The sequence below is a fragment of the Podospora bellae-mahoneyi genome, chromosome 6 (assembly GCF_035222275.1).
Source record: "Podospora bellae-mahoneyi strain CBS 112042 chromosome 6, whole genome shotgun sequence".
NCBI lineage: Eukaryota > Fungi > Ascomycota > Sordariomycetes > Sordariales > Podosporaceae > Podospora > Podospora bellae-mahoneyi.
In genome coordinates this window covers 738,443-754,264 of record NC_085885.1, presented here as the reverse complement: position 1 = coordinate 754,264, position 15,822 = coordinate 738,443, and the positions used below count along the sequence as shown (strand labels likewise).

General features: G+C 52.4%; 9 protein-coding genes across 9 annotated transcripts; 4 read left to right on the top strand and 5 right to left on the bottom strand.

Moving 5' to 3' along the window:
• Positions 1-156: 156 nt before the first annotated feature.
• Positions 157-831, top strand: HUB1 (ubiquitin-like modifier hub1; the record flags this gene model as incomplete). Its single annotated transcript, XM_062880942.1, has 1 exon — positions 157-831. One exon carries the CDS (start codon positions 157-159, stop codon positions 829-831), a length of 675 nt encoding a protein of 224 aa, XP_062729177.1.
• A 526-nt stretch (positions 832-1,357) lies between these two features.
• QC761_604890 (uncharacterized protein) lies at positions 1,358-3,179 on the bottom strand (the record flags this gene model as incomplete). The annotated part of the gene is made up of 9 exons (XM_062880941.1): positions 1,358-2,076; positions 2,126-2,185; positions 2,363-2,428; positions 2,478-2,606; positions 2,664-2,747; positions 2,801-2,863; positions 2,927-2,989; positions 3,043-3,108; positions 3,167-3,179. The coding sequence occupies 9 exons, from the start codon at positions 3,177-3,179 to the stop codon at positions 1,502-1,504; spliced, it is 1,119 nt and encodes a 372-aa protein (XP_062729176.1). The 3' UTR covers positions 1,358-1,501.
• A 551-nt stretch (positions 3,180-3,730) lies between these two features.
• QC761_0089500 (uncharacterized protein) lies at positions 3,731-4,399 on the bottom strand (the record flags this gene model as incomplete). Its single annotated transcript, XM_062872947.1, has 4 exons — positions 3,731-3,793; positions 3,848-3,970; positions 4,128-4,312; positions 4,342-4,399. The coding sequence occupies 4 exons, from the start codon at positions 4,397-4,399 to the stop codon at positions 3,731-3,733; spliced, it is 429 nt and encodes a 142-aa protein (XP_062729175.1).
• On the top strand, positions 3,948-5,421 carry QC761_604880 (uncharacterized protein). The gene is made up of 2 exons (XM_062880940.1): positions 3,948-5,015; positions 5,067-5,421. Exons 1-2 carry the CDS (start codon positions 4,648-4,650, stop codon positions 5,248-5,250), a joined length of 552 nt encoding a protein of 183 aa, XP_062729174.1. The 5' UTR covers positions 3,948-4,647; the 3' UTR covers positions 5,251-5,421.
• A 559-nt stretch (positions 5,422-5,980) lies between these two features.
• Positions 5,981-7,536, bottom strand: QC761_604870 (uncharacterized protein; the record flags this gene model as incomplete). Its single annotated transcript, XM_062880939.1, has 4 exons — positions 5,981-6,633; positions 6,684-7,200; positions 7,262-7,289; positions 7,349-7,536. 4 exons carry the CDS (start codon positions 7,534-7,536, stop codon positions 5,981-5,983), a joined length of 1,386 nt encoding a protein of 461 aa, XP_062729173.1.
• Positions 7,537-8,319: 783 nt separating this feature from the next.
• On the bottom strand, positions 8,320-9,964 carry QC761_604860 (uncharacterized protein; the record flags this gene model as incomplete). Its single annotated transcript, XM_062880938.1, has 4 exons — positions 8,623-9,964; positions 8,535-8,566; positions 8,400-8,481; positions 8,320-8,346 (listed from the first exon to the last, which is right to left on the bottom strand). Exons 1-4 carry the CDS (start codon positions 8,713-8,715, stop codon positions 8,320-8,322), a joined length of 234 nt encoding a protein of 77 aa, XP_062729171.1. The 5' UTR covers positions 8,716-9,964.
• On the top strand, positions 8,977-9,659 carry QC761_604850 (uncharacterized protein; the record flags this gene model as incomplete). The annotated part of the gene is made up of 4 exons (XM_062880937.1): positions 8,977-9,092; positions 9,153-9,284; positions 9,339-9,406; positions 9,467-9,659. The coding sequence occupies exons 1-4, from the start codon at positions 9,072-9,074 to the stop codon at positions 9,657-9,659; spliced, it is 414 nt and encodes a 137-aa protein (XP_062729172.1). The 5' UTR covers positions 8,977-9,071.
• Positions 9,965-11,054: 1,090 nt separating the features above from the next.
• QC761_604840 (uncharacterized protein) lies at positions 11,055-13,549 on the top strand (the record flags this gene model as incomplete). The annotated part of the gene is made up of 2 exons (XM_062880936.1): positions 11,055-12,970; positions 13,036-13,549. The coding sequence occupies 2 exons, from the start codon at positions 11,055-11,057 to the stop codon at positions 13,547-13,549; spliced, it is 2,430 nt and encodes an 809-aa protein (XP_062729170.1).
• A 730-nt stretch (positions 13,550-14,279) lies between these two features.
• SIT4_2 (sporulation-induced protein) lies at positions 14,280-15,618 on the bottom strand (the record flags this gene model as incomplete). The annotated part of the gene is made up of 3 exons (XM_062880935.1): positions 15,022-15,618; positions 14,538-14,967; positions 14,280-14,471 (listed from the first exon to the last, which is right to left on the bottom strand). Exons 1-3 carry the CDS (start codon positions 15,576-15,578, stop codon positions 14,280-14,282), a joined length of 1,179 nt encoding a protein of 392 aa, XP_062729169.1. The 5' UTR covers positions 15,579-15,618.
• Positions 15,619-15,822: the final 204 nt, after the last annotated feature.

Below are 15,822 nucleotides of genomic sequence, written 5' to 3'. Positions count from 1 at the left end.
TCCCCTTTGGCATCTGCCACTTGACCGACCCCAAACCGGGCGCCCCACCTAAATTTCGTCACTGCTAAGGTGCCTCTGCACCTTGAAGGCCCTCCTCCAACCTGCTACCGCTTTTTTCTTCTTCTTTCCTCTCAACAACCACAACAAATCCCCAAAATGGCGGATGCAGACCCACCACCTCGTCGCCGGTCACGATCACGAAGTCGATCCCCGCCTAGACGACCAAAAGCCAGCGGCGGGTTCAAATGGAAAGAGAAACGTCCTACTACTAGCGAAGACAGTCGCGACGGCGGTGGTCGAGACAGCAGCGACAAGAACCTTCAGCGCGGCTACCGCGACCGCTCGCCCCGGCGTGATCGCGATCGGGATGATAGACGGGATAGAGACCGCGACAGCAACAATGATCGCTCGAGGCAAAATCGCTCCCCGACCAGACGAGACCGCGACTCTGCTGCTGCCCCCCGGGAACGGGATGCCACTCGTGACAGGCGCCGCTCCCCAAGACGAGAGCGCTCGCCACGACGGGACAGACCAAGGGATAAGGCAAGAGAAGAAAAGAAGGAGAAGCCCAGGCAACCCACCGTGCCACAAGAAGAAATGATTGTCGTCACGGTGAATGATAGACTGGGCACCAAAGCCCAGATCCCCGCTTTTCCCTCCGACACGGTCGGCCAGTTCAAGATTATGGTCGCCATGAAGGTTGGCCGGGAGCCGCACGAGATTTTGCTCAAGAGGCAGGGGGAGAGGCCGTTTAAGGATCATATCACGCTGGGGGATTACGGGGTTAGTAATGGGGTGCAGGTTGATTTGGAGGTTGATACTGGGGATTAAAAGGGGTCGGTCAGGATCTATGGAAGGGGTGGACAAGGGAATGGATGGGGAGGAGGATGTTTGCTTGGAGTGTCATTGCGTTTGCGAGAGGTGGTGGCGTAACCGAACGATCGAGATTCCCCATGAGCCTATAAGTGGGTATAAAGTTGTTTTTTTTTTTCAAAAAAAAAAGGGAAAAGGGCCGGAGCCCTACGCAAGAGACGGGAACAATGACCTTTTCTACTGTGATAAAACAAAAATTAGCCTATTACCGTGAGGCTGGAATAGCCCCGAGCGGGTGGCCCTTAAGTAAAAAGTCTGGTTAAGGGCTATCTATTCGGGGTTCCAGGTTGTTCTAGCCTTACGTTGTTATACTAAAGTTTGGTGTTTGGTTTGCTATAGTAGGAAAGGCCGCTGTTCGCTTTTCTTGCGTCGGGCTCCGAGCCTTTTTTTTGGTTTCCAATATTTTTTCATATAAAACATTACAATCAATCATAGAGATTCTCACGCTTGGGCAAGTAATGGTGAAGGGGGATCATAAAGTTGGCACGATTCGTCGTGTTAGATAGAGGTCACGGTTAAATCACGGTATAATAAATTACCCTTTGCAATCGATCAAGGACGATTCTCTCCTTTCAACCTACTCCAATCTCACAAATGGGAATAATCAACAGGTAAATTAGCACGGCCACTACTCCCAGCACCCCTTCTCAGGATTGTACACCATACCCTCTATATCCTCCATGAGCTTCAGCCTCGAACCTGTCTTCCCATCGTCGCTCGGAACAGGCAGAGGCATAGGCACAAGCTTGGGCGACGGTGCCCTAACACTCAACCCATCACCACCACCACCACCACTACCACCATCAGCAGCAGTGTTCACCTTGTAAAACCCCGGGCCCTTTTGCGACGGCGAGGGGTGATGAGGGTCAGATGTATTATTCTGAGTATGAATCTGGAGTGTTGTCCTCGACCTCATAGTCAATGGTGTCTCTTTGCCTCCACCGCTGCCAGAATTGGAGTTAGGGGCAAAGATGGGTGCTGATCTTGTATGGCTGTGGGTGGTGCTAAACGTCGAAGAGGACGGGTAGGCGCCTTTCAGGCTAGGGGGTTCATTCCTTATTCCTGGGCGTCTCTCGTCGTTGTCGTCTGAAGTGGAGGAATCGTCGTCCTCTGCTATGGTGCTTGTTGCAACGGTGCCGAATTGGGAGGAGGCTGGGGTTAGGGCTGAGCGGCGGCCGAGGGCGGTGTAGTGTTTTTTGAGGTCTATTTTGTTAATTAGTTGGCGGTTTCTGGGGAGAGGGGATGGGCTTACGGTCTAGGCAGAGGTACTCGACGATAGATTGTTGGAGGCATTTGGGTTTGGAGCAGCCGTCTATTTGATGTCAGTATCTGCTATCTGCCGGAGAGGCGGTCAGATAAGATGGTCTCACGGGATTGACAGTATATGGAGAAACTGTTGACGAACTCTAGACAGTCTTCGGCTCGGCAAGTATCTGTTCTCATGTTAGCATCCGGTACTACTTGTCAAGGCAAAGCAAATATCTCTTACGCAGTGGGCAAAACCTTCCAGTTTTGTCGGCGATAGGATAGGCGCAGTCGATTTCCGCACATCGATCTGTCCAAACTCAGTCTCGGTTGCAGTTACGGGCACGGAGAAGACTAACGATCATCACAATACGGCTTCACTCTGGCGCTCTTGTTGCAACTCCTCTCTCGACAGGTATGGTCATCGCAGAAAGCTGACTGTCGGTCCAGTCTCGTTTGCTTACATCGGGCAACTGGGCAGGTGGCATCTGAAAAATGTCATGGTTAGACTGGACACCAAAATTCATGAATAAGCAGGGACATACGGTTGGTGCAATACGGCAAATATTCCTTCTTGTTGGGTTCAAAATGCTTTGCTCCTCCGCAGCCGTTCATCTCGCATGTCATATCTGCATTTGGTGGTTAGCAGCTGTCCATGATGGGGTTCAGCGGCGGCACCCACGGTGAGCACAGAGGGTATGGTTGCCTTCCACAACCAAGTCGCAACCCCTGGCGTGACATCGGTCTTTTGAGCTATCGTATCAGTACCGTCTTTCGTAGAGTTTGAAGAGAATGAGGTTGCACATACGTTTCTCACAACAATGAAGCTGGTCCTGGCGCTCGTTGCCACATCCGTCTGCTCTGCACCCATCTTGATGATATCAGTAACCATTCTGTGTGTCAGAATTGGAGGGAAATACTCACGAGCCTGACAGAAGGTAGTACCAATCGACGCTCTTCGCTGTGCGCACCTCGGAACAATGCATTTGTCTTCGCAACCACAGTCAGCAAGCAATCAAAGCTTTGGTTACCGAGAGAAAAGACATACGGTCAGCACACATTTCATAGCGAGCATATCTCGGCACAGCATTCGAAAGGGGGTCAAAGTTGGGGTCGAGAAACTGAGCCCGAGCTTGATGACAGTCCGGGATGGGACATCTCGTATCTGATGGCATTGTTAATCACCATCACATCACACGGCAGGTTGACATTTCAGGGTCAACATACGAACAGCACAAACGGTGTCATGAGGAGGCTTCTTATTAGTACAGCACTCTTCACGGTGGAAGTGAACACAAGTGTCTACCGCATCTCAGTTCGCCTTCTCATCATCACAATGTCTAAGAGAGGGACCTTACGTTGCTTGCAATAAGGAGAAAGATGTCCCCCACCAGCTACCGATCTCCTATGATCGCGATAGTGGTAGTGGTCTAAGTTCGGCTGATGGATGTTGAAGCCCCCCTCAAGAGTGGGCTGGAATAAGACCTCATTTCCACACCCATCACTCCGGCATTCGATTTTGCGGTTCATGGTGAGTTTAGTTGACCAAGAGTCGAAAGATGACAAGATTGATCATGTAGGGTCTGGTAATGGGGAAGATAGGGTAATATATTCAGTTGGTGGGACGGTCACCAGCTTGGCCGGGCGTCGCGGGGTCGACACCATCTTTCCGTGCCTTCTTGCGCCACTGTTACATCTGCGTCACATGAAACTTGAGCGTTTGGCTTACAGCTGCTCGTGATTTATTGGGAGTGGGAACTTGGTTGCTGGTATCTTGAATGATGGTATATGGTATTGTGATGGATTTGAAAGGCTTCTGTCGTTGAAACCAAACGAAGATTTTGGTGAGCGTCTGTGGAATTGGTCGAATGCAACCTCTCAAGGAGTAAAACCTGAAGTGGGAAGCCTAGTCAACAATTAAGAAGGGTCTCTGGCCTCGAATCACCCTTTGGGTTAACAGAAACTGCCAACAAATGCCAGTTGCACTTTCCTGTTGCCCGGTTTCTGACCGAGGCTCTGTGAACGAGGAAAGAACGAGCGGTGAGCTCCTGCTTGTCCAGTGGCGAAGAAACCTTGAGTGTGTACCAGCTGAATAGATCGGTATAAATAATACGAACCGCAAAAGGTTGGATATTCCACTTTCTTCCTGTTTGTTGTTCTATCGACCACGAGCTGAAGACAGTCTCATCGATATCTAGAGGGTGGCATCACGTGACAGCGCACCATCGACGCGCTTCCTAGCCACGTGCACGCTTGATGAGACGCGCCCTTGGAGTGACATCGGTCTGTCTTGGTAACCATGGACAAAGATCACCGTTTGACTTTCCTCACAAGAATTTGGAATAATTTCTTACACCTCCATTCATCCGCTGAATCAATAACCTTTTTGCTTCAGTTTTTGTGCTTCGTTGATCAACTCCATAAATCGCCAACCCATCTCATCCCAGAGCTTGACTTCACAGCAATAATCGACATTCCCTCCATCATCTCCAAACCACAACTTGAATCAACCGCCCAATCAACGCCACAATGACAACCCTAACAGCCCCCCCAACGACCCCCTTCACATTCCTCTCCCCCAGGGACTCCCCAGCATTCTTCCCTCCCACACCCCCATCAACAACAACCCCTCTCCTCACAACCACCGCCACCACCACAACCACCACCAAAAAAAAACACTCCTCCATCTCCACCGCCCCCCAACCCCCCAACTACAAAACCTTAATCAACACGTCCCCCAAAATCACCCCCTTCGAAAAAGATGTCTACCTCCTCCTCCTCACCATCCCCCCAGGCTCCTTCACAACCTACGCCTTACTGTCCACACATCTGAAGTCTTCCCCCCGAGCAGTCGGCAACGCCCTAAGGAAAAACCCCTTTGCTCCCGGGGTTCCCTGGTATGTTTGCCCCCCCTTCCATTATACTTGAAAGCTAACTCGAGGATAAAGCCACCGCGTCCTGGCAACCGGCAACTTCCTAGGCGGCTTCAAAGGCAAAATCTCCCGCAAAAGCCCCGACGGTGTAGGAGGCGTAGACACCCTCATCGAGAAAAAAGAACTCCTCAGAAGAGAAGGCGTTAAATTCGACGACAAGGGGAGAGCCCTGGGGACACCGTTCAGGGGGTTCAAGTAAAGAAATCACCCCGTCGAGAGGTATCTTTCAGCCCTGATTGGACCGTGGCTCTGTTGCTGCTGGGTGTATGGTTTTGGTGGTGCGACAGGGACATCAAAAATCAACAACACAATTCACACGCAAATAATAGTATGAGCCAAGTATTTATTTTCGCCCATCCTATGATACAACTCCAGACCCCCTTTTTTTCCCCTTCAAAAAGAGAGCCAGAGAGCCCACCAGACAAGCAACTCGTTCCATACCTGCGCCCATAAAAAAAACCAAAAAATAAACCGCAGTTCACAAACGCCCAACCTAATTAAGCTCGTCTCGCAAGTCCCGTGTCGTCCTAGGACTTTGCTTGATTATGTTGTTCACCCTGTTCATAAAGTCCGTCCGCCCCGCCATTTCATGTCCTGTAGTTGCCACCATATCTCTCCGCCGCGCCACCCATGATGTTTCCCTCCAGATTCCGTTTTTTGTTGATGCCCTTTGTAATGTACATTGCCAATTAAGGCCCGCAGAAGCGGCCGCAATGAAAATTAAGTAACCCTCCTTTTTCTCTTTCTAAAAAGCTCATACAAGCCATGCTCCTGTGTGAATTCCTGTTTTTGGTATGTGTGCGTGCAATCATATGGGAAACGCCGTCAAAACCATGAAATGCACAACGACGAACACTCTGGTCAACCAGAGATGCGAGACGAGATCAACCCTGTGTGCGCCCATCCCAGAAACGATCAGACCAGGATTACTAACCCTGGCTTTCTTCCCGGCGAGGACGCGAGGGGAGACCCCCGCGATCACCACCACGGCCACGACCGCGTCCACGGCCATCACCGCGGAAACCACCACCGCGGCCACGGAAACCGCCACGACCACGGTGGCCACCATCACGGCTGCCACGGCTGCGGCTCGGGACCTGGTGAAATCCATCATCGGCAGGGGTGGTAGCCTCGGCCGCCGTCTCGGGATGCTCGTCAGCCCACGACTGGTTGGTAACCGGGGCAGTAGGCTGGGCAGGCGTAGCGGCCGCACCGGTCTCCGTCTCGCTGAGATCGCGGGGAACGTTGACACTAACCCATTCCTGCGAGTCCGAGATGGTGTTGCCGGTATCCCACTGGTTCTCGCCAGCGGCATTGGCGGCGCTGTCGGCGACATCGGCGTTGCCGGGAGCACCGCCGCTAACAGACGAGGCGTCCTGGCCATGGCCGTTTGTCAAAGCGACGGCAGAGCCATCGTCAACCTCGGTGAGACCGGCATTGGCAACTGTTGGGTCAGTCTCGACCAAAACGGTCGACTCGTACTCGTCCAACTTCAGCTCTTCCGCAAACTCGGGCTCGGCTGGCTTGGGACGCTTGTAGTTTGGGTTCAGATGGGCATAAGCCTCCTCCTTGATATCGGCAACTACAAAGAGTTAGCACACCTTTTACAATAGCGACTGATCAGCAACTTGCAGGTAGTCTTCAGTAACCTCCCCTCAACACCAAGGACGCGCTCATCTGATCCCTGGACCAACTTGAGCATCTCGGTGACGGAATCATTATCACCACAGTAGATATGGAGAAGAACACCTTCGATAGCCGCATTCTCATCAATCGAGCTATCAGCCTCGGCGAGACGGCGGGCAGCAGCGAGACGAAGGAACTGCGAGAGAGCCAAAAGGTAGCCCCTCAGTTTCTCGTCGGCCTCGGCCTCGACCTTTTGCTTTGTCTCAGCAACAAGCTCCTCCTTCTCCTTCTCGAACTTCTCCTTCAGCGTAGTCTCCAGCTGGCTCAGACGGGAACGGTGGTCGGCCTCGATCTGTTTGTGCATGGCAAGCTCCTTCTCGAACTGGGCGAGCTGGTTCTGAAGGGAGGGGCGTTTCAGGTGCGAGGCAGCCTGGTCGGCATTGATGATCTTGGCAGCTACGAGCTCCTCGAGCGACTTGCCACTATGCTCGTTGATCAAATTCTCGATTCTGGCACCATTGGACTGGGAAATCGGTCAGCGGATGGGAGCAGGCGAGGTGGGAGTGGCGTGGCAGCTAACTTACGATCTTCTTGTTGAGGTTGCGGATGTTCCTGCAAGCACTATGCGTCAGCAATTGAATCGACACATTTGGTCTGGGTTAACTGCCTACTTGGAAAGCTCGCGGATGTAGCCATTCTCAGAGCTGTCATCTGGGTTCTCGCCGCCGGCAACGGAAGCAGGGGCAGGAGACTCGGTGCCGGCAGCGGCCTTGACAGCAGCAGCGGCCTTGGCCTTCTTCTTCTGGGCGGTTTTGGACTCGACGGGCGCCGGAGGATTCTGGACAGTAGTGGGAGCCATGGCGGTTCGATGTGAATAGTACAATTGAGCTGTGGTGTTGTGGTGAGTGTTCAGCCCAAACAGAGAGCTCTGGTCTTAAGGCGCCGCTAATTGTGGGGTAGAGACCAGACGGATGGAGTCGGTGGCTAGGTTGCTTGGTGGGAGGAGGTGGGATGCAAGAAATGGTGGCAATTCGAGATTGGCTCACGACTTCTCAGCAGAAATCGGAAAAAACAGAGATTGGTAGGTTTATGTAGGCAAGGTATCAAGTAGATAAAGAGTCGACTTGAAAATTTGAAGCTGCAAAAGCAAGCGGCGTGCTTTCTTTCTTTTGGGAGCTCCTTCCCGCCCCGGATTTCTGAAAGCATGGGCCAAGCCGTCCTCGCCTCACACACGATTGGCTGCCCTTTGGAGGCTCAGGCTGAGGGTTTGGAACCGTGCAGAAGCAGCAGGAAACAACAAGGCAGCATAACCATAGACAACGGGTGCCTACTCAACCATCTATATTGGTTTGATTACCAGCTGCATGGTGCCCACCTATAGACATAAAATGTTCTGATTTGCAGTCACACAATGTCTCCTACTCCGAGATATTCGCATTCATCCATCTCGGTGCACACCTCCCCACACTCGATCTCTCTCTCGGTCGCGGGCTCCGTCTCGGCCGGGTTGATCCCCACTCTGCCGGGCTTTGATCGGACCTCAGTGAACAGACACGGCGTCATCAAGCCATTCTCTGCATACAATAATACGAAGCCAACGGCAAAACTAGTTTTGGGTCCCTTGGGCTTGTTGGCTTGTCATTCATCCTTTGAACTTGGCCAATGAATCCTAGAAAACACAAGGTCAGCCAGTGCTTTGCAAACGAGAGTAGGGTTGCTTACCGCTGTCACCTTCTTCACACTGCGTGCCGTGATGCCCCTTTCACCACCCTTTTTGGCTTCAATGGAGGCTTCTTTCACCAGGCTACTTTCAGTCAGTATGTGCCATCTCATGGGGATGGGTGATGATGAGCTTACTTTTGCATAAACAGCATGTAGTCCAGAAAGATCTAAATCCTGGTTAGTCCCAAAAACACGCGTGAATAAAGACTTGAAAATGGCATACCATGACATCTGCGTTCTTGCTCACGCTGCAATTGGAGTGAGCCTTGACGATTTTCTTGACTGTCGCGCGTGGATACAGCTTGTGACCGGGCATTTTGACTGCTGGAATTGTTGACAAAACGCGTGGCACACAGTGACTCCTGAAGAGAGCAATAGATAAATGAGATGAAAGACCCACACCTTTCAAGGAGAATTGAGAAAACGAGGTTGATGATGATGAAAGAAGTGCTGGTGCTTGTTTGTTGACTTGCAGGGTTCAAAGGTGTCTGGCCAATCGGAGAATAAACAGACCTCGCTCCACCTTCAACCTTGTAGATCTCTGATGGTGGGGTCCCCCCCATCCCACTGAGTTGAACGACAGCTTTCTGCCTGACCAAGACGACAGCCCTTCTTGAACTTCCAGATATCCTTGTTGCGTGGAATAGAGGGAAATAGACAAAACTCGCCAAGATGAATTTGAGCAGGAGAATGGTAAGATTTCCGTCGATGGGCCTGTGAATTCTGCTGCCAACATTGCTAACTCTCACCCAGTTGACCAAGGAGGAGGAGGATGCAGTAGGCGATGAGATCGAGGTCCGCCGTGAGGATCAGGACAAGATCAATAAATTCAGCCGCCTCCACTCCCACGAACTCACACTCGAGGAGGAGCTCAAAGTAAAAAACGTGAGACAACTCTGTTCACAGCTTCAGAAACTAGCCTTGCTGAACCCCGCACAGAAAGAAAAGGAAGAGCTTGACGACATCACGACGGAGCTTGAGCTCGCCGACGAGGATGACCTTGTTCCGTGAGTTTTTCTCTGCTTCGTGCATCATTATCTCCCGCCACATGCTCTGACATTTACCAGGTACAAGATTGGAGACGCCTTCTTCCACCTGCCGCTACCACAGGCACAGGAGCTCCTTGGCCTCTCAACAGCCAAGATCGAGGAGGAAATCGGGGAGTTGGAGGACAAGATGGCCACCATTCGGGGGGAAATGACGCAGCTGAAGGTGGAGCTGTATGCGCGATTTGGAAAGACTATCAACCTCGAGACATGATGGGAGGAAATGGACAGCTCTTTTTTGCGAGACATGTGAAACATCTTACTGCATGTCAGCGGTGATGGCTCCCCGCATTCCGCTGCCCGACGTCTGCACTTTTCACCTGCCACCGTTCCCCAACATCTCCTGACTCTGTGAATCTTGCAGGAAAACGATGGTGCAATGATCTCAGTTTGAGAAACCACCCTGTGGCCAATTCGACGCCTGGTTTGGGATGGAGGAGAGAGGCCGACACATCACCACTTGTTCGGGACTCATTTGATCTACTGGCTACAATGCCATTGGAGATTCGTTCATGAAGGGGTCTGGGTGTAGTAATTCGTAAGCTACATCCAAGCACGATAGTCGGGTTGGGCATTGCTAATGCATATAGCATCCCGTCTTGCGCGCAATATCAAGAAATCCAATCTGAACCTCCATTATGACTTGCTTCGTTAATGTCCCACAGACGTGGCTTTGACATCATCCCGCTAGGAACGCGTCAAAACTTAGTAGCAAGACCTCGATGCTACGGCCCGGTAGTTTGGCCCTACGACTGAGCCTTGCGCGTTCCAGATACCCTTTCCATGGGCCAGTTTCAGCCCCAATCAGGGGGGAGGTCCCCTTGTGAAGTAGCCACCACGTACTACATTTGCGAGCTGTGGTATAGTGGGTGTTCAGATACCCGACACCCATAAATGCAGGGTGCGGGACTTGACAATTGACCGCCAAGTCCTGCAGATGACTCCTTATTTCTCGGCCGGGCCTCTGAGATGCCTGGTGCTGTCTTCGTCCATTGTCACGATATGATAGATCATGACAGCTCACCGTCAACTCACACACCCTACAGGAGTCGAGATGCAATGCTATCGCTGAAAAGAAGGCAGCTCACCTCACCTTCGTCGGGCCTGCAGTTGGCCCAGTCTCGTGATGCACGTTATCACATCAACGCCGTTCTAACTCTGTCCTACTAGACGGGACATTAGACCCATTAGTCCCGTCTTTTCGAAAGCTAGTTCAACGGCAGCCTGGCTATCACCGACCCGATGGTTACAGAGGACCAACACACTACCTCTCCTAGGGTCTTTTCAAGCTTTTCAGGAGAATATGCACAGTGATACCCGGCAACCAACTACCTTGGTGGCCTTCTTTCTGGTGCTGCGGGCTACACTCTGACATGTGTGATCGGTTGCTTCAGCTCGCCCATGGCGCCGTCTGTCCACGCTCTCTCGAGCTGTGGATGGGATATTTGATCTTCTGCTCCCCGGAGTTGGATTTTTGCTTCTGGCCAGACTTGGTGACTGACATTTCGACCAATACACTCTTTTAAAATCACCAGGGCCCTGTCCTCTACACCCAACCTTCACCTCCTGGCTGTTGATTTTGGGTAGTCGATCAAGCTTCCTGATCGCCATGGAAGAACCACAGCGAACCAGCAGCCAGTACGACGGAGGAGACGATGTTCACCACAGGCCATCCTTCCAGAGCTATCATGACACTCAGACAACACTTGATGTTCCCGAGAAGTCTGATGAACCCGTAGTTGAGGAACCCAAAGACGAAGAAGCTATCCGGGAGAGTGAGAAAGAGGCCGAAGCACCACAAGAGAAAGACGTGATCGAAACGGTCTCGGAAGCAACTCTGACGCAGGTCCCCAGAGCGTTTCCGTTAATCAGGACCACACGAGCTCGCCCACCATCCGCTCTTCGTGCCACAGTTTCTACACCAGATATGTGCCAGCGAGTGGTATCACCCGATGGATCGGTGAAACGGGAGTGCTCCTTTGATATTCTGGGCTTGTCGAAAGAGGAAGTCCAGGCTATCCTGGCCGCCGCTGGAGGCACTGAGGGCCGAGGGGTGTCAATGGCAAGCACGCAGCCCGCGCGAGATGTTGGCGAGAGCAGTGGGAAGAACGGGGAAGAACTCCAGGTTCCAGAGCAGGCTCATCCTCGCTGCCCAACATGCATGAGCATTCTCGCCGGCGAGCTTGATATCGCGGCCTTTGAACCCGCTCAACAGCAACAGCAACAGCAACAGCAAGAACAAACCCAATACCCCCAACCACCAACCGGAACCCTCACTGAAAGCTCCTCCCTCAAAAAGTCCCCGGCCACTTCTACCCCCTTTCCATACTACGCCTCCAGCCACGCCACCTCGGACGATGAAGAAGAAATGATCGTCTCCTGGGAACCCGACCACGACACGGGCAACCCGCACGAGTGGTCCCCCGGCAAGAAAACCTGCATCCTCATCACTTGCATGATGCTCATCATCAACTCAACCATGGGCTCTGCCCTCCCAGCCAACGCCCTGCCTTTTATCTCAGATAAATGGGACATTACCAACGAATCCCAACAAGTCCTCCCCATTTCCGTCTATCTGATCGGCTACGTCATGGGCCCCATCCTCTGGGCCCCCCTTTCCGAGCAATTCGGCCGCAAAATCCCAACAATGATCACCTTCCTAATATTCACCGCCTTCACCCTCGCAACCGCCCTCGCAAACAGCTGGATCATGTTCCTCATCTTCCGCCTCCTAACCGGAACCTTCGCCTCCGCCCCCATCGCCATTGTCCCAGGGATAATCGCCGACATCTCCCCCAACCCTCGCACTCGAGGGAGGAACATGGGGTTATTCTTCATGACGACCGTCTCCGGGCCTTTACTCGCCCCAATCATATCAGGCTACTGCTCCGAAACAATTGGCTGGAGGTGGGCGTTTTGGATTGGACTTATTTACGCGGGATGCACACTTGTCCCCTTGTTCTTCCTCCCAGAAACATACGGTCCTGTCCTCCTCAAGCGACGCGCTGAGGAGATTCGCCTTCATGACGCCAAGGCTAGGGTGGTGGCGCTGCATGAGATGGAGAAGAAGTCGTTCAGGGAGTTGACGACTGTTGTTTTATACCGGCCCATCAAGATGCTCGTCACGGAGCCGATCGTTAACACTTCGTGTGCTTACCTCGCGCTTTGTTATGCCATATTTTACATGTGTTTTGAGGCGTTTCCGATCATTTTCACTGGGGTTTATGAGCTCTCGCCGGGGGAGTGCGGGTTGACGTATCTGGCCGTTGGGGTGGGGTGCTTACTCGCGTTGCCGATCTTTTTTGTGTGGGATAGTGTTCTGAGGTCGGCGATGGCGAGGAACAAGGCTTGGACTAGACAGGAGGAGTACAGACGGCTACCGCTCGCGTGTGTCGGGGGGCCGATGTTTGTGATTAGTCTTTTTTGGTTGGGATGGACGGCGAAGGAGGGGGTTCACTTTTTTGTGCCGATGCTGGCGGGGGTGCCGTTTGGGGTGGGGTTTATGTGTATTTTCCAGGCTCTCTTGTTTGTCCCCCTCCCCTAACCCCCCTTCCCGTGATAGTTACTGATGTTGGGTGTGATGGGGATAGGAACTATTTGACCGACGCGTACGAAGTCTACGCCGCGTCTGCCAACGCTGCCGCGTCAACCTCCCGCTCTTTGCTCGCAACTGTCTTGCCTTTGGCTACTCTCCCCATGTTTGAAAAGTTGGGGATAAGCGGTGCTTGCTCGCTGCTTGGGGGCGTGAGCACGCTCATGTGTGCTATTCCGTTTGTGTTTCTCTGGCAGGGGGACAAGATCAGGTCCAACTCCAAGTTTTGTCTTGCGATCCGGCAGCGGAAGGAGGAGCAGCAGCAAAAGATTGAGGAGCAACGGAGACGGTCACAGGCGAGGATGCTGGAGAGGGTGAGTGCCCGCGCTGGGGGGAAAAAACAAGTGGTTATCCAGGGGAAGAGGGTTGGGAGTTCGGGGAGTGATCAATCTGGGTCTGGTGGGATGGGGGAGGGGTCATCTGGCAGTTTGGGACGACTGCCTGGGGTGAAGGTTGTGGTGGAGGAGAAGGAGAAGGGGAAGGAGGTGGAGGTGCGAAGGGTAATAGTTTAACTAGGAGGTGAAGATTGGGTATTATACGCTAGATGTGGGGGGCCGTGGAGTACGAAGGGTGCAACGGGGGTGATGGTGGGACAGGCATAATACGGGGCGTTTTTGCTTTCTCTTGACCATCTTTTGACATTTTAATTTTTATTTTATTTTTTTGGCTTTCCACGGCGCAAAACGGGCATTAAGAATTTCCCATCATGTATAGAGAGCATCAAACTTATAGATATCAAAATACTCAGCTTTCTTTGTACCTTTCAACACTTCAGTTCTTTAGAAACGCTTGGGCTTCAAGACATCTCCATCCCCCCGTCTGTCTTCTATTTTACCCTCCCCCCAAAAAAAAAAAAAATAGGTAATACAACAAAAGTCGGGTATATTGGAAAGCCCAAAGCCACTCAATAGTTCAAACACCCCTCAAAAAGGTCCGCTTGATGAAAAAAGTGACAGTATACAATATACAAGCATCTCTTTCTCCCACCCTCCCAAAAATGACCAATCAACCAACCCAACTCAATGCTAGTAGTTTATCAAATGTTCATCCCAGTTATTCATCATCCCGTCCAAAAAAATCAATTGTCATGTGCCCCCGACAAATATAACAACATGTAAAACGCCGGTTTCCCTCGTACACCGCATCAAAACAGGTCTCTTAGCCGACAAGACGCTACAACACGTCATCCCGTGGTTAGTTGCTACCCCAGGATCGATAGCCCTCCTCACCCCCTGCCTCCCTCTACAGGAAGTAATCACCCGGCCCTCGCCTCCCAGCTGGCACATGGCGCTGATCATCCGGCACAGCCGAGAAGATGCTAAACTTGGTATTGAGCTGCTCGTCCACCGTCATGATCGACGCCACATTACCACAGCGATAGCAGTAATTCGGTGCTGACCAGACCGTCACCACCGACCGTTCGCTAAAGTGATACTAACAACATCATTAGCAAACATCCCTCAAACCCCCCAGACACACACAATCCCGAAAAACACATACCTTGTAACCCTCATTCACCAACTGATGCGCCCTCGCAATCGTCTTCAGCCCATTCACGTGGTTAAACTCGGTAGCGACCTTATCGCCAAACAGCCAACCCGCTCCTCTCGGACTCACCGCCCACGTGTCGATATCCTCTGGGTCACTCCACACCAAATCGCAAAACGCGCCTTCATGCGGGATCTCCTGCGCTCTAGCCACAACACGGATCTGGTCGATAGTTCTAATTTCGGGTGACAGGCCGCCGTGGACGCACAGGACGGTCCCGTCCACGATTGCTGCGAGGACTAGAAAGTCAAAGACTTGACAGCAGGCCTTCCAAACGGAGGCGTTGCCGTATTTCTGCTGGCATTCTTCGTAGAAGCCGTAGACTTGGGTGATTTGACGGGATTCGTGGTTGCCGCGGACGAGGACTATTCTGTCGGGGTATCTAGGAAGGGATGTTAGTGGGGGTTGGGCTCAGAAAGGGAAGGGAGATCCGGACTTGGCTTTTAGACACATTAAGAGAGTAAATGTTTCCAGACTGAAATACCCTCTGTCGACGAAATCGCCTAAAAAGACAAACTTGGTGTCTGCTGACTGGGTGAGCCCCTCGTTTGGAGGGAGGATGGCTTCGGTGGTTGTGTCCCCCTCGACGATCGTTTCGTTTGGATCTGTACTTATTTGGGCTGGGCCAGAATTTATGACCTTCTTTTGCAGCTTGGGATCGGTGATTTCGCTCGGGGGCTCAATGTCGTCGGATGTGATGACTGCTGTGACTGTCTGGGGCGCCTGGACGTTGTTGTCGCCCGGCATGCCACCAGCCACTCTGAAGAGCTCTAGGAGATCGTAGAACTGGCCGTGGATGTCGCCGCAGATGGTGACAGGGGTGACTACTGGTTGGATGTTGGACTCCTCCATCAGGACCTCTTTGACCATTTCGCAGAGCTGCTTCATGACAGACTCTGGTAGGTAGTGGCATTGTTTTGCTTCTTCGAGCCACTCGTCGAGACCGGCTCCGGGTCGGAGATTCGCCGGGCCCGGCTTTGGCGCTGCGGTCATGGTTCTGGAATTAGGAGGTTGGTGGGGAGGGAGGGAGGGGAGGGGACGAGGTATTGCGCAAGTGTGTGCTGGACGGCCGTCTGTTTTCGTCGAATGATGCTTCTTACACACGGAGCGATACTGATCTTGGGGGTATCAAATCAAGGGCAGGCCAAGGATAGCAGCAGCAAAGCTTATGGCAGCCAATCTCGGTCGAGAAGTAGTAGTTGGAGATTGTGTAAGGCGGGGAGCGAAAGCAGGCTCT

Coding starts and splice junctions, on each gene's coding strand:
- QC761_604880 (XM_062880940.1), top strand. CDS start 4,648: ATGACAACCCTAACAGCCCCCCCAACGACCCCCTTCACATTCCTCTCC. Junction 5,016..5,066: donor TTTGCTCCCGGGGTTCCCTG/GTATGTTTGCCC, acceptor TCGAGGATAAAG/CCACCGCGTCCTGGCAACCG.